A 24796-nucleotide genomic window follows, 5' to 3' on the forward strand; every position below is an offset into this window, starting at 1 on the left:
CTTTGCACTACCACCGCTACACGTACTCCTCCACCATAGCACCTTATCTTCATGGGCAATGTATAATATAATCTGTTTTTATCAGGCCTAATAACTCCACATGCTCTGTATTCCTTACCCTTTAGTACTTGAGAGTGTTTTAGATTCCTTTTATGTGTGTGAGATATGTGTGTGTGTATATATATTCATGCTACTGGATGCCTAAAATTTCCCTTTTGGATGAATAAAGTATCAATCGATCTACCTATCTAACATTTGTACACAACATAATATATTGGAGGATTGCTATCAGGGTGTCACTGAGAACTTAATTGTGCTGGTTTAGCTCAGTGGTTACTTCCAACAACAACAACAAAAAACTATTTTGATTTCCTGACCCATTCCGTCCCGGGACTGAACCACCGGGAGCTGTCCAGTGTACTGTATATGGCACCAATTGCACACCGGATCATCTCTGGAAGGAAGGATCCACTCTGCGTTCCTCCTCATCATTTCTTCCTCCTTGATTGAGTGAGTTTTGCTTGCCTACTTGGGGGCTTGGGTCACGAGACATGGACCAGAGGAAAGTTAGGGATGGTTTGACAAACATTTGTACACAGGATGTTATATTATGCATTGCTGAGGGATTGCTATTATTGCTATTGCTACTGTTAGATAGTGTGATTACTTCGTGCAGACTTGCTATTTTTGGTCGTATATTACACTGTGCTATTGTTATGATCCACGGCATACACTAGTTTGCACAATTAGTATTTCTGTTTCACTATGAATTTAATTATAAAAAAAAAATGTGGCCTGAAAAATAAAAAATACACTGGACAGCGCCCGTGGTTCGATCCCGGGTGGGATGATGTAGAAAACACAATCGCATTTGTCGTAGGAAGTAACCACTGAGCTACACCAGCGCATACAGTCAGTGCAGTAACATGCATTATATACTACGTGCACATTTTGGTTGGAGACTTACTTTTCTTTTCTGGAATGTATATCTAGTTTATAAATATCGTCATGGTGGATTTAACAGGGATGGCAGAGACATGGACAGGGGAAATTTAGGGATGGTTTGACAAACATTTGTACACAGGATCCTATATTATGCGTTGCTGAGGGATTGCTGTTACTTTATCACTTAGCCTTTAATTATAAACATTATTTTGGCCAGAAAAATATAATTTAGCTGGACAGCGCCCGTGGTTGGATCCCGGAAAGGGGTTGTACAGGAAATCAGAAGATAGTTTTTGCAGGAAGTAACCACTGAGCTAAACCAGTGCACAACTTGAATGAGGTTACTTGCATTATGTGCAACGTACAAGCTGTTTTGTTTTTTCTGGAAAGAATGTCGTTTATAAATGTCTTCATGTTGGAGCCTTTTTCCAGTTTATAAATGTCGTCATGGGGGAGTTGAACAGGACGATGGAGACATGGAGCAGAGAAAATTGGGCTGGTTTGACAAATTCCCGTGCAAACAATCCTATACATATATATATATATATATATATGTATATATATATATGTATATGTATATATGTATATATATATATATATATGTATATATATATGTATATATATATATATATATATATATATATATATATATATAATGCATTGTTGAAGGATTTATATTAGGCAGTCAGTGAGATTTGTATTGCATTAACATTATTGTGAATGAAAATCACTGGACAGCACCCGTGGTTCGATCCCGGGTGGGATGATACAGGAAACCCGGTCGGGTTTGTTGTAGGAAGTAACCACTGAGCTACACCAGCGCGCCCAGTTAGAGCAGTAACATGCATTATATACTACATGCACATTTTGGTTGGAGACTTTTTTTTATTTTCTTGAATGTGTATCTAGTTTATAAATATCGCCATGGTGGACTGGACAGGGATGGCGGAGACATGGACCAGAGGAAAGTTAGGGATGGTTTGACAAACATTTGTACACAGGATGTTATATTATTCATTGCTGAGGGATTGAATTTAATTCTAAAAAATTTTTTTGGCCAGAAAAATAAAAATACACTGGACAGCGCCCGTGGTTGGATCCCGGGTAGAGATGGTACAGGAAATCAGAAGAGATTTTTTGTAGGAAATAACCACTGAGCTAAAAAAGTACACCTCATGATAGAGGTTACTTGCATTATGTGCAACGTACAAACTGTTTTGTTTTTTCTGGAAAGTATGTCGTTTATAAATGTCTTCATGTTGGAGCCTTTTATTTGTGGAAAGTAGCCTTTGTCTAGTTTATGAATGTGGTCATGGGGGAGTTGAACAGGACGATGGAGACATGGAGCAGAGAAAATTGGGCTGGTTTGACAAATTCTTGTGCAAACAATCCTAACTATCTATCTATATAAATAGATATTATGCATTGTTGCAGGATTTCTATCAGGCCGTCAGAGAGAATTGTATTGCATTAACATTATTGTGAATGAGAAACACTGGACAGCGCCCGTGGTTCGATCCCGGGTGGGATGATACAGGAAACCCGGTCGGGTTTGTTGTAGGAAGTAACCACTGAGCTACACCAGCGCGCAATGACAGAGCAGTAACAATCATTATATACTACATGCACATTTTGGTTGGACACTTTCTTTTCTTTTCTTGAATGTATATCTAGTTTATAAATATCGTCATGGTGGACTGGACAGGGATGGCGGAGACATGGACCAGAGAAAAGTTAGGGATGGTTTGACAAACATTTGTACACAGGATGTTATATTATTCATTGCTGAGGGATTGCTATTACTTTAACACTAAGAATTAAATTATTAAAAAAAAATTGGGCCAGAAAAATAAACATACACTGGACAGCTCCCGTGGTTGGATCCCGTGTAGGGATGGTACAGGAAATCAGAAGAGATTTTTTGTAGCAAGTAACCACTGAGCTAAACCAGTACACCTAACAAGGAGGTTACTTGCATTTATACAACGTACAAGCTGTTTTGTTTTTTCTGTAAAGTGTGTCGTTTATAAATGTCTTCATGTTGGAGCCTTTTATTTGTGGAAAGCAGCCTTTGTCTAGTTTATAAATGTCCTCATGGGGGAGTTGAACAGGACGATGGAGACATGGAGCAGAGAAAATTGGGGATGGTTTGACAAATTCTTGTTCAGACCATCCTATATCTAGATAGATATATTATGCATTGTTTCAGGATTTCTATCAGGCCGTCAGTGAGAATTGTATTGCATTAACATTATTGTGAATGGAAAACACTGGACAGCGCCCGTGGTTCGATCCCGGGTGGGATGATACAGGAAACCCGGTCGGGTTTGTTGTAGGAAGTAACCACTGAGCTACACCAGTGCGTACAGTCAGAGCAGTAACATGCATTATATACTACGTGCACAATTTGTTTGGAGACTTTTTTTTCTTTTCTGGAATGTATATCTAGTTTATAAATATCGTCATGGTGGAGTGAACAGGGATGGCGGAGACATGGACCAGAGGAAAGTTAGGGATGGTTTGACAAACATTTGTACACAGGATCCCATACATATTAGGCATTGCTGAGGGATTGCTATTACATTATCACTAAGCATTTCATTATAAACATTATTTTGGCCAAAAAAACTATAAAAACACTGGACAGCGCCCATGGTTGGATCCCGGGAAGAGATGGTACAGGAAATCAGAAATGATTTTTGTAGGAATTAACCACAGAGCTAAACCAGTACACCTAATGAAAGAGGTTACTTGCATTATATACAACGTACAAGCTGTTTTGTTTTTTCTGGAAAGTGTGTCGTTTATAAATGTCTTCATGTTGGAGCCTTTTATTTGTGGAAAGCAGCCTTTGTCTAGTTTATAAATGTCGTCATGGGGGACAGTTGAACAGGACGATGGAGACATGGAGCAGAGAATATTGGGCTGGATTGACAAATTCTTGTGCAAACAATCCTATCTATCTGTCTATCTGTCTGTCTATCTATCTATCTGTCTATATATATATATTATGCATTGTGGAAGGATTTCTATTAGGCTGTCAGTGAGAATTGTATTGCATTAACATTATTGTGAATGAAAAACACTGGACAGCGCCCGTGGTTCGATCCCGGGTGGGATGATACAGGAAACCCGGTCGGGTTTGTTGTAGGAAGTAACCACTGAGCTACACCAGCGCGCACAGACAGAGCAGTAACAATCAATATATTCTACAAGCACATTTTGGTTGGACGCTTTTTTTTTTCTTTTCTGGAATGTATATCTAGTTTATAAATATCGTCATGGTGGACTGGACAGGGATGGCGGAGACATGGACCAGAGGAAAGTTAGGGATGGTTTGACAAACATTTGTACACAGGATCCCATACATATTAGGCATTGCTGAGGGATTGCTATTACATTATCACTAAGCATTTAATTAAAAACATTATTTTGGCCAGAAAAATAAAAATACACTGGACAGCGCCCATGGTTGGATCCCGGGAAGAGATGGTACAGGAAATCAGAAGAGATTTTTTGTAGGAAGTAACCACTGAGCTAAACCAGTGCACTTCTTTATGGAGGTTACTTGCATTATATACAACGTGCAAGCTGTTTTGTTTTTTATGGAAAGTATGTCGTTATAAATGTCTTCATGTTGGAGCCTTTTATTTGTGGAAAGCAGCCTTTGTCTAGTTTATAAATGTCGTCATGGGGGAGTTGAACAGGACGATGGAGACATGGAGCAGAGAAAATTGGGCTGGTTTGACAAATTCTTGTTCAAACAATCCTATATATATCTATATAGATATATATATATATATATTATGCATTGTGGAAGGATTTCTATTAGGCCGTCAGTGAGAATTGTATTGCATTAACATTATTGTGAATGAAATACACTGGACAGCGCCCGTGGTTCGATCCCAGGTGGGATGATACAGGAAACTCGGTCAGGTTTGTTGTAGGAAGTAACCACTGAGCTACACCAGCGCGCACAGACAGAGCAGTAACAATCAATATATTCTACAAGCACATTTTGATTGGACACTTTTTTTTTCTTTTCTGGAATGTATATCTAGTTTATAAATATCGTCATGGTGGACTGGACAGGGATGGCGGAGACATGGACCAGAGGAAAGTTAGGGATGGTTTGACAAACATTTGTACACAGGATCCCATACATATTATGCATTGCTGAATGATTGCTATTACTTTATCACTAAGCATTTAATTATAAACGTTATTTTGGCCAGAAAAAAAAACGCTGGACAGCGCCCGTGGTTTGATCCCGGGAAGGGATGGTACGAAAATCGGCAGAGATTATTTGTAGGAAGTAACCACTGAGCTAAACCAGTGCACTTACTCTGAAGGGGTAACTAGCATTTTATACATTGTGAAAATAACAAACCTATGCACAGCACAACTGGTTCGATCCCGGCAGTCGTACATTAGGTACACAGTTGCAGGTTGCTGAGTAGCATCTTTGTACATATAAAATTGCAAACTTCGATATGAGTATTACGACACAGTTCACCTTCTACGTAAGTCGCTGAGAATGGGTTGGATAGAGCCTGCATTTGTCCGTCAAAAGATATCGCGCAAAACTTGGAAACAAAGTTCCGGCATTGACTGTGTGTGTTTGATCTGTTTCACTTTTAAATAAAATCCCTTTAAACTATGATAACGATTAACAGCCATACAAACTTCGATTCATATTAATAAGTAAGTACTACATGTTTCCTCGGGCATAGTTCATATTAAGTAGTTATCATTACTTGCACCCTTTCAAAGCACTACGCTATCTCTGTATTCCAGCATGTAGCCCGCCGTAGTAGAAAGTCGTATGGCTTTTATTTTGAAAATCTCGGTCCGGAAGTAGATCTACCGCCGCTAGTTTAGGCCTTTAAAGTTTAGCGGGAGTTTTGACACTACGAGAAGGCTTTTATCACATTTTAATCGCAATTTTTTAAGCATACATTTTATAATTATTTAACATGGATAAATACGTGATGCTTTTATCCTTCTGTCCTCGGTTATCGGAATGTCTGGAGGATTTTAAACGTAAGCCATAGCTACTACTAACCTACTCTTGACAATGTCCTTAACTGTACATGCTATCACGATATCTCGAGCTTCGAAACTTCAGTCGATAGAAGTAATATGTCTGTCAATATCAGGATGTAATCAATGCAGTAGACGCACTACGATTGTTGTGAGTAGTTCAATCTATTACGGCATAGTGGTTGTTCCTCAATGTTAGCTCGCCCAGCTATACCAATGAACTGTAATGTTACAGTGGAACTGGGTCATCGTACTGGTACATGGTTGCCAGTAATGGTAGTTATTGCTGTAGGTTATGTTTTGTTACTCAGAATATGTGAAATATCACATTATTTGTTTGATGGTGTTTTGTTGTCTATGAGCGACTTTTATATGGCGTGAGATTACTTCGTGCTGACTTGCTATTTTTGGTCGTATATTACACTGTGCTATTGTTATGATCCACGGCATACACTAGTTTGCACAATTAGTATTTCTGTTTCACTTACTGATATATTTGTTTTCATTGTTTATGTTTTCTTTCACTTATAACATGATTGCATGATTGTGCATCAAACAAATACAACTACTGCATTGATTATACCTGCCCTGCCATTTATTCCAGCTTTAGAGAAAGTGAAGCAATTATATCATGGTCTAAGGGGCATCTCCTGTGACGAATCTCCGAGGGTCTCAGCGTTCCCAGGTAGGATTCTGTAGGCATACTTCGACTGCCAGTCGTACTTATCTGTCCAGTTTTCGTTTTACTGTCAAACCCATTGTGTGAATATTTTCAAATCCCCTCTCTCATTTCCTCTAGCTTGTTCGCTTAGTGGCTACCCATCTGGGCAGAGGTGGTTCTTTGCCATCGAGGCTGTCCATGGATTTGGTCAGGTAACTACAAAATGATATACAATAATTGAGTCCCACATTCCACCAGCAGGCAGTTATACCCCTGAACATTTGGAGAAACCTTTGAAGTCTGTGTGTGGTTATAAATGCTTAATTAATTGTTTTCAAGGCAGTAGGAAAGTCAGACGACTGGTTATTCCTCTCCCAACCGAAATGTTCTGGTTTAGATTTCTGACATCTCACAACCTTTTGGCTTTGCTTCTTTATACCTCAATATAAATGACTATATAAAGGCTATTGCCCGCTAAAGTCGTTCATAGGTTATTCTCTGATGTTGCCATGGCAACATGCGATTGCTGTACGACAATATGCATGCACTAGTATGTTGACGATATACACATAATGACTAGCCTTTATCACATATACATCATTATCCTTATAGGATTATTTGTTTGTAGCTCTTTTTCAAAAAACATGTATTCAAAATTATAACACAACAATGTGACCAATTTAAGAAGAGCTTGAAACATCCGTCCCTCCTTGGAGCGGACAATCATTTTAAGTGGTATTATAAGTGCCACATTGTGCAAGACTCAGTGGATGTCGCGACCAAATTCAGGAGCTAATAACATTGTTTTTTTCCATGAATTGCCTTGAGTCGAGTGTGTAGGTTCACAATACCATTCTGTGCACATGTGTTTGTTAGTATTGCAGTTCAGAGTGGGAAGAGGGGAGAGCAAGCCAACCGAAGGGGGACAGGGAAGAGGAGAGCCCAAGTGCCTGGCAGCTGTGTCACAGCTCTCTGCAGGACCAGGGAAGAGAAGGGGAGACACAGGATGAGCAGTCTGCACTGGCAGAGTAAGTTCTTCTTTCATTTTGTGCATGGTTGTGTCGCATGGGCATGTGGGTGTGTGTGCTAATGTGTGTGATCACATGGTGTATTTGATCACAGTCTGTTCTCCTGATGTTTGAGTTTGAGTTTTGATGTCCTGACAGGTTGTTTGAGGAGGCAGCAGAAGGACTACATCTCTTGTCAGACAAACTACCACCACCAGGTATGTAGAAAAAAAAGAAGTAAGGTCTTTATCGTCTTCTCTGCTGTACTTTGCCTGAGCCATATGGTGCGGTTTTATGCAAACAGCATTCGCGAAACAATTCAATGTCATTCTCTCTGGGGTACTCTTGGGGACTTGGTTATATAGGCTCTCATAAGATGTTTAAAATAGCCGCAACGTTTATGATTAGTTGACTTTTAGAGCCTCCTGGTGGAGCTGATCAGCAATTACAAGGGGAAGAGAACATGAACATATTTATAATGTGAAAACTCTGAGTGCATCAAGCAGTGAACAGAGACCGGTTAGCTGGTCCCTAACATTTTTGCATATAACTAGTGACTTATTTTCTACTACTTAAAAGTGAAACAAACACTGCTTATGCAATGTCCAAAAGAGAACTCCATTAAAAACCTCTGAGGATTGATTTTGGACAGGTGTGTTAGACATGCGTTTCCACCACCATCCCTGAAATATTGAGAAGGTTCTGATTGATCGTGGGGCCAAACGCCTTGCAGTACCCCTGGAGAGTTTAACCTCAATCTGCTGTTCTATTAGAAGTCACGCATGGTTGAACACAATGTCATTCCTTAAAAAAAAATTCCCCTGTAATGGGATGGGTAGAAGAAAGTGACACTGTGTCACCTGACTTGTCCAGTAGTAGTTTCAGAAGATGTACTGACAATAACATGGCACAATAGTGCACGTGATGTGTGTGAGCATAATAAACCTTTTTTTAATAATTGGATTTTCAGTCCTCCTCTACGTGTGAGTAGTGGAGAAGCATCGTTGTAGTGTTTCTGCTGGTTTAAGTGACAACATAGGTAAAACGTTTTTATTTAAACCCATCAGCTTGAGATATGCATAGAAGATCTATGAAAACATCCCTAATGCGGACATTAGCGCACCATCACAGTGCTGACAGAGTACTTTAACTTAATTTTTGGGGTGACCAAACAACAAGAATTACAACGGTTTGGAACTCTTCCATGCAGTGTTTGGGACTCCGGGCCAATCTTTCAGCCATTAGCCTTAAAAAGCCGCCTCTCGTAATCCCTTTAGGAACGGTGTTCTCTTCAAATGCTAAAGCCACACTCCACTGGGCACTGGGACGGAATTGAGGCTCAGCCATTTATACTTTTTGGATAAGCTTTAGAAATGTTATTTAGTTTGAGACAGAACATTGTTTTTTTTGTTTATATTCCAGCACACACTTTCATCGTTGTCTGACTCTAGGGAGGAGTTTGTCATTGCTTTAATTCCCAAGTTTGTTTTGGTACAATAACTATCCATATGGAGGTGGTTAAACAGACAGTTGGAATGTATTTTGTGTTGAGGTGCATTTGATGCTCAGATCAAGTCAAAATGTTGCATAATTAGTTTTTTTCAAGGATGACAGAAACGACTAATTGCTATGTTGCTTGCCAGCCATTGTGAATAGATAACTTGTTCTAGTGGTATATTATCAGCAATGGCAGACTTGCTGACTGCTATAGGTGAGCATTCAGGAACTAGAGCACATTAAACACACTTGGCTTATCGTGTTATTGTTATCAACAACACAGCCTGCCAGAATGACCTTCCTGCCATCCTTCATGACCTCGTTATGCTGATAAGGAGATTGGTTTACTTTATACACTACAAATTGTCTTAAAAATACATTAATATAAAAACTGCACTGGGAATTTCTACTGTAGATCAATATGCCCATCAACAACTGAATCCATCAATGGAGCTATTCTCTATAAATTGTTTTATTAGCCCCCCCACCACCACCCACAAGTTGGGAAAATCTCAGACGACAGACGCTAGAAAAGGATATAGGCAAGGCAACTTTATGGCACTTATGGCACTTTTCATACATGAGGCAGACTCATATGTGCTTCACATTGAAACATTGTCAAATGATAAAATAAAATGGATAACTAAAGGAAACAAAGGCAAAGTTAAATAGACAGTGCGATGTGGTTAAGATTTAGCGGAAATCTAAAGCAAACATAAACTAAAACAATATCCAATATACTTAGAACCATAGCTATATCTCCACCCATTAGATGCTGCTAATGGTGACGGGTACAGAGTGCAGGTCTAAAGGTGTGCTGCGTGTTGTCTTTGTGGCCAGGTAAAGCCCTGGTGGACGTGCTGGTGCTCTGCGGGTCTCCCCCTCCGACCTCTCTGAGGGACCTGCTGCCTCTGATGGGTGCCCTCAAACACATGGAGTGCTGGCACTCCGCCAAGATCACCCTGGTGACCCCGCATGCCGAAGGGTGAGCGAACATGCAGCCCTACACACGGACGTAGTGATTAACCGGCTCTGGGCCACGTTTACTGTATGGGTGTGATTTTAAGATTTACATTCGCTCTGTGCCAAAGTTGTTTGCATGAGTTCCGGAACTTTCAGTTGATAGACAATTGTCCAAGCTGTCATGTGTACTGGCTGTGGTCTTCTATTTTTCCTGGAAACAGGAACATTTTCTCTCCCGGCAACTGAAGCAAACTATATCCCGGGAACTGCATTTATTTTTTTGGTTTAACTACCAGCTACCGTCAAAATGCATTGGTCATATTTCTAGTAACACTTAATGCCAGAAGGAAATATGTTCATAAACCTATGGGTTCCCAAGGCCTAAACAATTTTTTTGTTTGGTTCCGGTTTCCGACGACCCTGTCAATATGTGCGACCCAAATTATTTTATGAGCTTTATAAAAAAATAAAAGGAAAAAAGAAGAAATTTTTTTTTTTAAGATTTACATTCGCTCTGTGCCAAAGTTGTTTGCATGAGTTCCGGAACTTTCAGTTGATAGACAATTGTCCAAGCTGTCATGTGTACTGGCTGTGGTCTTCTATTTTTCCTGGAAACAGGAACATTTTCTCTCCCGGCAACTGAAGCAAACTATATCCCGGGAACTGCATTTATTTTTTGATTTAACTACCAGCTACCGTCAAAATGCATTGGTCATATTTCTAGTAACACTTAATGCCAGAAGGAAATATGTTCATAAACCTATGGGTTCCCAAGGCCTAAACAATTTTTTTGTTTGGTTCCGGTTTCCGACGACCCTGTCAATATGTGCGACACAAATTATTTTATGAGCTTTATAAAAAAAGAAAAGAAAAAAGAAGAAAAAAAAATTTGATGCAAACTAGGATTACGTTTTTGTACAGCACCTCTTCATTCTGTACAAGGATGAGCAACTGATGAAAACAACCTACCTATCATTCGCTGCCACTGGAAAAAATAAAATAAAAAAATAAAATAAATTCCGTACCTAACCATGACCTCAACTGACAACCAACAGGAACCAAACTTTTTTTTTTTTCAGGCCCAACCTGCCCTTCAGCTTCAGTGTATTATTCAGGGATATTAATTATTAGTAAGGCCATTAAACTGTATTTATGTCAATCCACATTAGTATACACAAAAGGTTCACTTTTGTATGCAGCTTGATCTTCACTTTCGCTGAAAGGATAATGAAATGCAAAGTTCATTGCATGTGATCCGTCTTTGTTAAAGCAAGTAATTTTGGCATTTTGAACGTCATTCCTATAAGCTGAGACGGATTCAATGTTCTGTTGGGGAAGGCTGCTGGTGTGAGCCTTATGTAAAAGCCAAGCAGCGTGAGATATATACAGTAATAAAGTCAATCATCACCCAAAGTCAACAGACCAATTTCTTTAGCTTTACTTCAGCATTGCAAACAGCTGTAATAATAATACAAAATTCACAGCATAATCACCCAAAATATGCTAGGGCCGATTTTAAATAAAACAGGAAGGCGTTAAGTCATAAATAAAATGGATACGACCCTGAGAAAAAAAGAAAAGGTTTGGCCTGCATGTCAATGCATGTGCAGACTGCAAATCAACTTGTTACACAGTTTAAGAACAGAACAGGCCTACTACTACTTGCATTATTACAAAATATTAGACAAATAGTCATAGGCTTATAACAACTGACACTGCTTAATATAAATCTTGGTTGACTTATTTTGTTCCTTTTTTTTTTAAGTTGGCTTTCTAGCAATTAACTCGAGGGACTTTGTACTCAGAAGTCCCTGTACAGAAATGCTCCATGCCTGAGCTGACGTAGCCGGAATAGTGGCAAGAGCGTCTTAACAGCTGCTACATATGATTGTGGAAAGTAACTGAAGACTTACATATTTTACAGATATAGGCCTGTTCTAATGTGATCTAAAAGTAAACAAAAACATGTATTTTTATTTCCATGGAATACAATAATAATGTACCTGAAACCAGCATCGACTGCTCTCCCCGATGCATCACCTTCTCATCTTCAAACCTTGAAACTATCCCTGGCAATGGCCCAGAATGGAAGTAGAAGTTTGTATGGGCCGGCTATTTCCCAGAACCCTCCAGCTTCTAGGGAACGTTCATTTGAAGCACAGTATCTGGCCTTTCCTTCACAGAGACGTTTTTTTTATGCTTCCTAAGATCCAATATCTTGTTTCATTCTGTTTTTATATACATATTTACCATTCCTGGAAGCATATCAGAAGTGGTCATGAGTACAACGAGCACATGCTCCGTCTTTAGGGAACGGTATGTTTTCCCCAAAACGGTACGAGCAGTGCCATCTGTTCAGCAAAGAGGCCCGTTATGGGTTTTTTGGTTTTGTTTGTGCTTTAGGAAATGTTTGACTTTAGTCCATCAGTCTGGCTTGAGTCAGGCTAATTAACACATGTAAATGATTTGGAAATATTGGAAGGAGGCTTGGTGGGGTAGTTCATTTTTTCAGCTTCCTCTGCATTTTTATTATTGTCTGATCAAAAATGGATAACCATTTATCCAACCACAAATTCCCCAACCAGCCCTTCCTTTCAAGCCTGAATAGTTCCAATAGTATCCACGCTGAGTGTGAACTTTGCCTCCGTTCCCTATAGCATGCCTCTCAAGCAACCGATCCAAGTCCCTTAACACAATGACAACGTTTGGATCCTAGCCTGTGGGATCCCCTTCATGAATACAACTGAAAACCCAGACCGTATTATCATATGTGCAGGTGGCAGAGGGTGGCGTCCTCTCTGAGTGCCACTGTGGTGGGGCCCGCTGAGATGGACAGCTGCATAGACCACAAGGAGCAGTGGAGAGGAGCTCTGCTGATCAGGGAGAGGAAGGTAAGCTGTTTGTCGTATTTGCGGGGCCATAGGCAGAAAGGCTTGGCTATGGTCGGACGTCGACGCAACGCAAATGACCACGCAGTCGCTTCGACGCAGTTGTGAACCTGTTTTGGTTCTGCGTCGGGTTTTAGTGAGCGTTTTAGTGCTGCGTCGCCTCGACCCAAGGTTACAATTTTTGGGAGGTGCATGTCAGGCCCTTGCGGTGGATGGAAGGTGGGTCCACAAGGAGAGAGGAACCCTGCATAAAATAACCTTTCTGTGCCCCCTTGTGGCCACCCGTGGTAGTGTGCCTCCCCCTCTGCTGCTGGGCCATGTAGAGGATGATTAGCATTATGGATTTAGTCTTATGTAAAGAAGTTCGACCTGAATAGAGGGGTCTGATTGAAAATGAATACAAAATATAAAGGTCATGCGAAGTGGAATGAACGGAGGTAAGTCCATGTGATGCGGGATAAACTGCTCTGCCCTATCAGCGCCACCTCTCACCTGACCTTAAACGCCCCTCTGGACTAAGATAGTTTGAGGAGGGAAGAAAGCAACCAAACATCTTAAAAATGATTCATTAGAATAAATAATGTGTGTGTGTCTTGGTGTGAGGAACAAAACCTTGCATGTTGTGTCAATGAAAATAAAAAGTTTTCAGTGACACAATATTCAACATATTCCAAGACATTCAATGCACTCGGACTCCTTCCTGTCTCGGCCTGATACGGGTTCACCCTGTATTGCCTCCGCTCTAGTGACTCTGGCTCCATCCAGCTCCCTCAATGAACCCAGGCAACTGGAGAAGCGCGGCTAAGGGACTTTCCACTTCCCTAAACTCTGTTGACAGGAGTCTACCTGCTTGAGCAGAAAAACTCCCACAGCTTTTCAGGATTGCGTCCATCTCTGCCCGCGCTCCGAGAGACAGCCATTTCCTTTCGTTTTCGCGCCATCGCTTCCCTCGTACTGGTGTTGAGCCGGGGATGCTGAGGCAGGCAGACAGACTCCTAGCGTCCCTGCCGGGGTGACCTTTTCACCAGGCGTGCTTTTAAGAGGAGACCGCCGCACGGGCCGCCTGCCAGTCAATCAGTTCGGGCGTCACCGCGGGAGAGCGCTGCCAAACAAAGAAGAAGAACTCCCCCAACACCGGATGCAAAGGAGCCGGCCGGGATTAAAGCTCTCTCGCGCTTCACCGAGGCGGTCCCCTATATAACAAGAGACGGCGGTGGCTGCAGGTGTGTGTGTGTGTGTGTGTGTGTGTGTGTGTGTGTGTGTGTGTGTGTGTGTGTGTGTGTGTGTGTGTGTGTGTGTGTGTGTGTGTGTGTGTGTGTGTGTGTGTGTGTGTGTGTGTGTGTGTGTGTGTGGGGGTGAGTTACTGAGCGTGCACGGTGGTTCAGTCGCTCAGTCAGCACCGTCGGTGTGGGGAGCCACCCCGCACCTCAAAGTGTTCAAGATTCCGCTTCCCCGCCCATTACCGAGGCAGGGCGCCCACAACTGGGGTTGGTCCCCGCGCGTGACCCTGTGTGGCAATCCACTGTTCCTATAGCCAGTTAGGATGGGTTAGATGCAGAGAATACGTTTTCTCAATATATTAATTGATTCATTAAGTTGATCTTCTATCGTGTGTCGTCTCTCTCTCTCTCTCTCTCTCTCCCTGTCTCTCTCTCTTTGTCCCTCTCTGTCCCTCTCTCTCTCTCTCTCTCTCTCTGACTCTCTCTCCCTGTCTCTCTCTCTCTGTCTCTGTCTTTCTCTGTCCCTCTCTCTGTCTCTCTCTGTCCCTCTTTCTCTCTCTCTCTCTATGTCCCTGTCTCTCTCCCTGTCTCTCTCTCCCTGTCTCTCTCTCTGTCTCTCTCTATGTCCCTGTCTCTCTCTCTCTCTCTGACTCTCTCTCTCCCTGTCTCTCTCCCTGTCTCTCTCCCTGTCTCTCTCTCCCTGTCTCTCTCCCTGTCTCTCACCCTGTCTCTCTCACCCTGTCTCTCTCACCCTGTCTCTCTCCCTGTCTCTGTCCCTGTCTCTCACCCTGTCTCTCACCCTGTCTCTCTCTCCCTGTCTCTCTCTCCCTGTCTCTCTCTCCCTGTCCCTCTCTCCCCGTCTCTCTCTCTGTCTCTCTCTCTCTCCCTGTCTCTCTCCCTGTCTCTCTCTCCCTGTCCCTCTCTCCCCGTCTCTCTCTCTGTCTCTCTCTCCCTGTCTCTCTCTCTCTCCCTGTCTCTCTCCCTGTCTCTCTCTCCCTGTCCCTCTCTCCCCGTCTCTCTCTCTGTCTCTCTCTCCCTGTCTCTCTCTCTCTCCCTGTCTCTCTCCCTGTCTCTCTCTCCCTGTCTCTCTCTCTGTCTCTCTCCCTGTCTCTCTCCCTGTCCCTCTCTCCCTGTCTCTCTCCCTGTCCCTCTCTCCCTGTCTCTCTCTCTGTCTCTCTCTCCCTGTCTCTCTCTCTCTCCCTGTCTCTCTCTCTGTCTCTCTCTCCCTGTCTCTCTCTCCCTGTCTCTCTCTCTCCCTGTCTCTCTCTCTCTCCCTGTCTCTCTCCCTGTCTCTCTCTCCCTGTCCCTCTCTCCCTGTCTCTCTCTCTGTCTCTCTCTCCACCTGTCTCTCAGTGTGCCTCAGAGCTGAGGTTCGGGGGCTTCTCCCTCCGTACTGCAGAGGGTGACGGTCCGACCATGTGCTCCTCCTCCGGCCCTGCTGCCCAGCGCCTGCAACCCCAGGTGAGTCTGAACGAGTCCGTCCGGCCCCCACGCCTTGAGGGACTCCACCTGGCGCGCACGCACACACGCGCGCGCACACTGTGCTATTTTTTGTGTGCTTAATGTGATCTCTTGGTTGGTTTTATTGTAGCCAAAAGGTTTTTCACTGGGATTGGTTTGTTTGGCAATTCCCGTTTTCCATTTTCATACTCCTTTACTTTTGTTGTGATAAACACCAATCTCGTTAAAAAAAGACAACACTTGGCAGTTCCTATTAGAAAATAAAGCATTTGACAATTGTTCTCAATACCCTGAAGACATTCCCTTCCGGATTTTGACACACACACACACGTGCGTGTGTTATCCACATAACACGCAAACGATTGTTCTAATAATGAGTACGGTATGTACACTGTCGTCTGGGAGAAAAAGTCAATGATTGACAGGCTTGTAATCGAGCACAACTTGTCGTAGCGCTCTGACGTAGCAGCCAGCTCCTGCTGTTTACATACCAAAGGTTTAAAGGTGATATATTATACCACCAGGTGTGAGTGTGATTAGCCGTTTTGAAAATCTTTTCGGACATCGATTTCTAGTGACCCACAGGGAATTGTAATTGGCTTACAATCCTCAACATCAGAATTCTAATGCTAATGACATGATTAACAATATGTAGTGTTCATCATAAATGTGTCCGTATACATTATATGTAACTATCGCCTGTATCCAAGTATTTGTTTACCATGATGATAACTTGGAGAACTTAGTGTGTGTGTGTGTGTGTGTGTGTGTGTGTGTGTGTGTGTGTGTGTGTGTGTGTGTGTGTGTGTGTGTGTGTGTGTGTGTGTGTGTGTGTGTGTGTGTGTGTGTGTGTGTGTGCGTGCACTATGTGTTCAAGCCAGAGTACTATGTGACCGCAGGTGGGTTATTCATGCGATAAGGTGTTGTGTGACAGTGTGTGTGTGTGTGTGTGTGTGTGTGTATTGAAGCAAAAGGTATTTCATTAGATCTGCAACCCGCCAGATGGCTTTGTTCTGGCACCCAATGATGGGTACATACTCTGACAGTCTTCTCAACCACCTTCAATTGAATACCTTTTCCCTCATGGAGGAGCTGTTTATGTCATTTGTACCCTTAGACAGAAAGACATAAACACCCACACACGGAGACAGATACACACACACACACAGCCTCATAACGGGGATGATTTGCTGCGTGTGCAAATTTGGAACACTTTGACAGTTATGTATGTATCTTCTGTATTTATTTTCCCCACCCTGTATACCCTAAATTCGCTGTTTAGGGCTGGAGTCTTCTCAAGGGATGACACGGGAGAAATATCCTATTTAAATGCATGGTTAGCTGTTTTAAATGCATTGCTTTCATTTTGTGCTAAATGGTTATGGAAGATTGGGCTCACTCAAGGGGTTGATACCAAAACCAAACGTAATACTAATTGAACTGTGGGAAAAGGGAAACAAGACTCAAAGATGATGTATTCTATTCATCTTTCTATTTCTTCGGCCAGCGATCAATGGGGGAAGACCGCCACAGAGGCATGGGAGTGAGACGCAGTAGGTAGGCTGAGAGTGGGCAGGTCATGGGAGTGAGACACAATAGGTAGGCCCGGATTTGCCAGGCCTTTGGAGTGAGATACAGCAGGTATGCTGGGAGTGGGCCGATCCGTTCACAGTCGGGTCTGTTTTGTCGTGTCTGCATTCAGGTCGTGTCCTTGAGAGGAAAACACAAAAGCCGTGATCTAAAAAAACAAATTATATTCTGCAGTCTGTCATTAGGGAAGTCTCTTTTTGACTCTTCTTACTCTCTATGTACCGCACCACAATTCTTCAGATTTACAAAGAAACCAAGCATATGTTCTGTATGAAACCAAAGGGATTAGCTTAAAGGGTGGGGATCCGGTAGAGTCTACATTGATGTTTCACTATCATGCTTATTATTATAATGAGGTATTCAGACAGAGTATCTGTGGATACCTAGTTGTCATTTATTTGCATGCTGAAGAATTTTGCCTCTCGGACCTACAATGGCTGTCTATGTTCCCAAAGTGACGTACCCATGCTCGCCCTACTCAGAGTTAAAATAAATGTATAAAAATGGCAATTTTATAAGGAAATCTAAATTGTTCAATATTCAATCAATGAAAACTACAGTTGAGAAGTGGTTCAGTGACTGGAAACTTCTTAGGGTCATAGGGGTCCCCCCCAATTAAAAACGTCAAGGTTTTGGGACGATATTTAAAAAAATGTACTTTGAATAAATGCTAAGCTATATGCCCAGACTCGTTAACAAGTCTTGAGTCCGAAGGAGGCAGGAACTGGAAACTGTCCATGCACATAGAGGACATATCCCTGAAACATGTGTTGAAAGTTTTGTGTTTATCTCCTTCCAATGACGTCACAGTATCAATTAGACTAATTGCTCTTAAGCGTAATGCCCCACTGTGCCTGCAGATGGCCCAGAATCACACTGTGTGTGTGTGTGTGTGTGTGTGTGTGTGTGTGTGTGTGTGTGTGTGTGTGTGTGTGTGTGTGTGTGTGTGTGTGTGTGTGTGTGTGTGTGTGTGTGTGTGTGTGTGTGTGTGTGTGTGTGTGTGTGTAATAAAAAATACCCATTGCTGAAAATCAAAGACCCCCCCCCCTCCTGTCGGAGGCATAATTGCGTCTAGGAGTAAAGACGTGCCCCCGTGAATGTCTTCAAAAGGGCGGTTGCTGGGGTCGGCGATGCGTGGGCAGTGAATACCTCCCGTCACGGCTCGCAGTCAAGAGTGTTTTTTTTTTTATTATTGAAGCTTTTCCTCTTCTGACAGTAAATAAAAACATCCAACACAGACAGACCCTATGAATCCAGTCTGCGTAAACCACCGAGGCAGAAAGCATGGTCTTTTCATGATGGTAAATGGGCTGCATTTATATAGCGCTTTACAATATTGCCTGACATTCACCTCTTCATGCATAAAGTCATCGGAGGTGCTGCTCCGATGGCGGCGTCAACCACGAAAGGTGACAGCCGGCTCGTCTGGGAGGGGTGAGGTGCCTCGCTCAGGGACACCTCGACACTCAGCTAGGAGGAGCCGGGGATCGAAACTAGCACTCTTGCGTTTACCCGCCAAAATGCTCTACCTCCTGAACTACTGCCGTCCATGATTTGCAACTTTCTTGTCCGTTTAGCTGTGGTAATGTGGTAATGTGGTAATCAGGTTAGAGAAACGGTTGGGATTTGGGGTTTTATTATTAAATTGGTAGGATTGTTTGGCCTGTGCATCGCCACCTCTTCTCCGGTCTGTTGAAGTCGAGCCCTATAACTAGTGAGTGCGTTGGCTGTTGGAGAATTGCAAAAGCAGTTGTTCCCGCTCCCCGCCCCTATGACCCTGATCTCATTGAAACCCTGCTGCCGATCGGCCGGGGATCAGCCGTCCCTTTTTATCATGGACCAAACGAGACAAAGATCTCCTTCCATCATCGTGAGTGACAAGCTCTGAGAGTAGCCCCATGTTTTATTGATCCAAGCCTAAAAAACAATGTGAACAATAAATAATTGATTGACAGCAGAGCGCTTTTAGAATGCGTTGCCGTTTGCATGCCTTTGTTTCCACACCAGGCTTTATAAATGATTTTTGTGCATCGACAAGGCATGCGTTTATTACTTTTTTTTATTCAAGGGACATTATGGGTGCTTTTGTCAGTGCCATTTTTCTGGCTTACTCCGAGAGCTCGGTAGGTTGTAAAGTTTCGTACAAGATGTCCTCACACAGGGTAACTCGAGTACCCTTTGTAACTTATAACACCGCCAGAGAAAAAGAAGTCGCGGTGGATTTTTTATCATATTGTAATGTCCAGGTTGTGTGTCTAACTAGTTGGAATTTAAGGTAATTTGTGGCGCAACATATTCTTTATTTTTGCTCTCCTGAGCCCTCTCTTCTTTCATAACCACTCCCTACATGACAAGAAAAGCTACAGGATTCAATTAGTGTGGACGCGGCGCGGGAGAACGCGTGTGTGTGACTTGGAGACACAGCCAGGCGCACACGGGCTCTGATGCAATCTAGCAACAGTGACAGGGATTGAATGGTCATTCCAGTATCGTCCTGCGTTTCCCCCATCAAAGTAAATTGGCAGCGAGTTTGGCTCCGCTTCAACAGCTCCCAATCTTCTGGGCTTGTCTTGAGGGCCTGCGAGATTGATCTCTATCTAATTTTCTCTGGGTTGCTATTCATCTTTTTATATATTTATTTATTACCCCGCCTCGTCGCTCGCCGCCTCCCTTTCTGTTTTTTTCTGTCTATAAAGTTTGTTGGATATATGGAGAGAACTCACACCCTGCACATTGTTAGTGATGATGCACGCACACAGGCCCTCGCATAGCAGGCTAGTGGTGCTTGAACAAAGCTGATATTGTACTCTGAGGACAGGGGGATGCGTGTCAAGGTTGATGGCTGTCCTGCGTGTTAAGTTCATGCTCGTCAAACTCCACTCTAGCAAACTTACCTCTGGACTAGTAAGTCAATTACATGCTGTTATTAATTGGAAACTTGAAAAAAAAGGGTAAGGTGGCACAATCTGTTAAAATAGGCCCAAAGCAAATGCTGCCACAGTAAGTGTCCATAGAGTATATGTCTTGGCAGCTCTCCTCTTGGGTGTTTATTGTGAAAGACAATCGTGCATTTATCAAACAGTGACTCCGATATTTGACCTTTCAGGCTAGAGGGGGATCTAGGACACAAGCACTGTACTTGTATGTAATCACACAGGTGGCATGGTCCTTTAAAGCTTTGTGTATCGCCCTAGTGCAACTTGAGGTAATAATTATCTGATTTGATTAATTAATTGTTTCCTAACGAGACCTGATCCATTGAAAGATATTTACATGATGAATCGTATTTGTGTGAAAAGATGCCTGCATACAGTAAAACAGAATACCAAAAACTAGAACAAACAAGCCACGATGATTAGTATAATGTGGAAATGATTAGATGTATTTGTTGGCTGCCCTCATGCATGCATCCCCCTCACCGTCCCCCTTTATTATAATGCAGCGTTGTTCTTCATCCCTAGGTCTTCCATTACTACCGGAATGTCTTGGACCTGATGCAGATGGTCTCCCTGAAAGAACTACCTGACTTTCTGTTGTCCAACACGGAGTTCCAGCTGTATCCTGAAGCCGTATCTGTGTCTCTTTGTGTCTGTGTGTCTGTTTGTCTGTGGGTGTGTGTGTCTGTGTGTGTGGCGGTGTGTGTGGCGGTTTGGTGGGGCAGACAGTTTTCTGTATGCAAAAGCAATTTGGGATGATCCACGCTTTTATTGTGGTACATGTAAATTTAATTTGGTCACTCTTACAGTCCCTTTCACCCCCTTTTTGAGAGGCCATAAATCATGCGGCACAGCCTTTTTTGTGAAAATCTTCTGTGAACATCTCGTTTATAATAATGGTATTAATAATTTACATACAATTGTTTTTCGGCCTCATAATAACAATTTATAATAATAGTCCCAGAATGTCCATAGTTGAGGCAGACCTTTTCAAACAGTGTATAGTTCCTTCATTCACAAGCACAGTCGCATGTCTGGGAAGTCCAAGAAGTGCAAGCTTCTGTTGGATCAGCTGTCGTCCCTACGTGGAGAGGTAACCGCTCCCTCTGGTCGCTGCTGCTACGGGACTCATGATGTACTTTGCCTTTCTTTGCTTAAAGGGGTGATATCATGACACCAGGTGTGAGTGTGTTTAGCCGTTACAAGCAGTTTGAAACTCTGCCTTTTCCTGTGTTCCAGTGACATCCCAAGTGGGCGTGTCCACCTAGATGTATGATGGCTAGATGAGCAGCATTTGCTTCAGTCCACTGGTTGGACTGATCTATCCAGCATGCATTTAGGTGGACTCGTGATGTCACTAAAGCACAAGTAAAGGCATATTCTCAAACGGCCTGTAATGGCTCACACTCAGCCCCGGTTGGATAAAATCCACCCTTTTTGTTTTTTTTGTTTTAGTCATTAACTTCAGATTTTTCATTGCGCCTCCTTGACATTGCATTTAATCTCCTACACCTTAACATAAAATAACCATTCCATATATCTTGTACACATATAAACACAACCCATCCCCAACAGGTGGGAGCATTGTTTTGCCTGTCCTGTGTGGTCACCCCCATGGCCCAGCCAGTAGCCAGCCAGCTGAGCTCCCAGCGATGGAGGGACACCCTGGCCAAGAGGCCCAGCTCTCTGCCTGGTAACGCCATCTCTCCCATGGACACACTGCAGAACGCAGCCAAGGGACTCCCAGGGCAGGCAGGCAGGCTGGACACTAACTTCCCCACCTCTGGGGTCCTGCTTTGCTCCGGGGTGTAGTGCCTGAGGTGGAGGTCAAAGGCGAGGGCGCCCACTACTTCCTGTTGGTCCAGGGCTCGGAGGACGGTGGAGGCGGAGCCTGCAGAGCCCGGATGCTCCACTCGGCCAATCAGATCAATGGAGCTGCTGCCGTGGCGACCGTAAATGGGCTCTTGAGGGAAAAGTCTCTGCTCTCATCAGGTATTTAGTGCGCGTGTACTTGTGCACGTGGGCTTTACTCCTTTTCTTGCCCGTGCTGTTCCACTTGAAAGCCTTGACATTTCTGCTGTTGACATTTTGCAAACCAGAGAGGAACATTTTTAATCTCGTGAAAAAGCACTGGAATGCACTCATGTATGGCAATCTTTTATGGAAATGCATCGGCCTGAAAACCTGGTCAAATCTGGAGTGTGTGAGTGTGTGAGTGTGCGTGCGTGCGAGTGCGTGCGTGCGTGCGTGCGTGTGTGCGTGCGTGCGTGCGTGCGTGCGTGCGTGCGCGCGCATGCGCGTGTGTGTGTGGCTATTTTTCACTCTAACCTTTCCCGTCTCTTTCCCGTCTCCTCCCCCCTCTCCCTCCCCACTCTCCCTCCTCCCTCTCCCTCCCCCGGCGCGAGCAGGAAAGACAGAAGGACGCCTCCTGGACTCGCTGCCCTGCTTCCGCCGAGACGACGTGCGGCAGGCGAGCCGGGCCCAGACGCTGGTTCTTAAGGAATGCCTGAGTGAGTCCTTTATCCTCCTGACACCCAATTAGACTCTGTACATGTTGAATGGCAGAACCTGTGGGGCGCGCTGCTAAACCCACGTCGATGTGAGACGAGGAACCTAGGTCGCCCCCATTTTGGAAGGATAAATTCTTCCTTTAAGTTTGGCAGGGGGCACATGGAGTCCATCGCGGCGTTATTGATTCGTAGACTGCCAGTGACCTTGGGCATTTCCACTACAGATATAGCAGAAGGAGACGGTGTTTTAAAGCCCAGCTGTGGGGGATTGTGTTGCGTTGATGTTTTTCTGGATTTGTCTGACGCAACTTCACAACATCGTCAACTGATGCCCCGCCCATCGAGCCGGCTGATTGGCAGGTTATCTATTTCCTCCTGCCTTTTAAAAGCCAATGGCGAGTGCGACGGCAGAGTCCTTGAAATCCTCCACAGAATGTCGAAAAGCTGACTCACTTACGCTCACCTGTTCTGTACGCTGTAGCTGTTGGCTCTAGCCTCCTTTCACATATCTGATATGAAATATTACTCCCCGTTGGAGTAACATTGGCCCTGCAGAGCCAATGGGGGGGAATGGCACAGAATATCATCAGGAGTCATCCGTCGGATCTTCAGCCTATAGTTCTCCTTCAGGAAACGCCCTCAATGTTCATCTTATTACGTTTTCAATAAACGCACGTTTGTTTGTTTTTATTTTCCTGTTTGAAACGCAGTCATCCTAGCAGCCAGAATGCCGCCGAAGAAAGGAATGCGATCGGACGAATGCGTGTTTTCCGAAATGGACAACAAAAAATTTTGCTTTCAATAGTAGCTGGCAGCTGCACATATCTCAATCTTCATCCCCCCCCCCGAGCTACACAGCTACCTAAGCCTGGGACATATTGGAGGTTTGCTTGTTTAGATTGGATTCAGATGATCTGCGCCGCTTGTTAAAGACGTCGCCTGAGGAGAAAGACGGGCAGAGGGGATCCAACTTGAGGCACTCAGCCCCTCACACCAGAGAGGGGGAGGAGGGGGGAGGGAGGAGGGAGAGGGAGGAGGTGGAGGAGGAGGGAGGAGGGGGGGAGAGGGAGGAGGGAGGGGGGAGGGGGCACTCAGTCTCTCCCCGACACCGTCTCTGGAACGTCCTGTGGGCACATCATTATTTCAGCAGGCCCCCATTGTGTCCTCCAAGTGTTCAAAAGACCCTGGCTGGAAGTCTGGTGCAGACAAGCCAAATAAATGCAGGGGCTCATCAAAGCGCCGGTTGGGTTCCGGGGGGATTGATGATCTTCCACCGCTGGGGTTGGAGGAGGCAGCGTCTTTTTGTGCTTGGAGAACGTCCCAACAGTGTAGCGATATTAATTGTGGTTGAAATGCCAGCCCACACTTAACGACACATTCGCCAACACTTTGGGTTTTTGGAGGGAATTATCCCGTAAGGCAAAGCGTCTTTCATCGCCTTTATATACTCTAGGATTGGGACAATTAATCTGTACCAGAAGGATTCAAATACAATAAAAAATAAATAAACGCCATTTAACTTTGTACTCCTATTTATGGCTTTGTTTAGTATAGAACAGTTAATAACATATATATGTTTTAGAAATATTTATTTTCATAATAAATGTATGGATTTCCTTACCATGGGCCATGTAATATAATATCGACACTGTGCAGTACGTCCTATATTTTATTGGATCTAGAATCCAATAAACTCTTCAAACTCTTAACAACAGTGTGTAATTGCAACCCAGCAGTTTTGGAGACCCTTGCTCTAGCAAGCCGAGCGAAGCGATTGACTTCTAATGAAGTTGAGATATGACCTTTTTATATTTATAATTTCTTTCAGAGAGGCGAGTGGATGCCCACTCGACGGCCGCGATACCGGTCAGCCTCATAAAGACCCTGCTGAACCGGGCCGCAGAGCAGTACCTGAGAGTAACCACTGACCCCTCCCCCCCGGAGGACCACCAGGGCAGCGTCACAACGGCTCCTGGTAGGCTATCTGGACCGGGAGCTCGGCCCTAACCCTAATCCTAATCCTAGATTAAAAACACATCAGTTTACCTGAAAGGCACAATGTCCTCAAAACCGTC

At 43.7% G+C, this 24796-nt stretch overlaps 1 protein-coding gene across 1 annotated transcript in view; it reads left to right on the top strand.

Annotated features, from left to right (window-relative positions):
* Nucleotides 1-4921: 4921 nt before the first annotated feature.
* Nucleotides 4922-24796, top strand: part of mtbp (MDM2 binding protein) — a 29713-nt gene continuing 9838 nt past the window's right edge. Inside the window, exons 1-14 of the mRNA XM_056602572.1 lie at nt 4922-5988; nt 6593-6673; nt 6788-6861; nt 7526-7677; nt 7816-7874; nt 9994-10138; nt 12893-13007; nt 15578-15685; nt 20737-20831; nt 21238-21304; nt 21787-21904; nt 22024-22203; nt 22620-22721; nt 24550-24696. Coding sequence (XP_056458547.1) covers nt 5922-5988; nt 6593-6673; nt 6788-6861; nt 7526-7677; nt 7816-7874; nt 9994-10138; nt 12893-13007; nt 15578-15685; nt 20737-20831; nt 21238-21304; nt 21787-21904; nt 22024-22203; nt 22620-22721; nt 24550-24696 — 1510 coding nt within the window. The 5' untranslated portion in view covers nt 4922-5921. The remainder of the gene's footprint in view (nt 5989-6592; nt 6674-6787; nt 6862-7525; nt 7678-7815; nt 7875-9993; nt 10139-12892; nt 13008-15577; nt 15686-20736; nt 20832-21237; nt 21305-21786; nt 21905-22023; nt 22204-22619; nt 22722-24549; nt 24697-24796) is intronic.

This window comes from Gadus chalcogrammus, chromosome 11 (assembly GCF_026213295.1).
Source record: "Gadus chalcogrammus isolate NIFS_2021 chromosome 11, NIFS_Gcha_1.0, whole genome shotgun sequence".
In the NCBI taxonomy this organism is placed as follows: Eukaryota; Metazoa; Chordata; class Actinopteri; order Gadiformes; family Gadidae; genus Gadus; species Gadus chalcogrammus.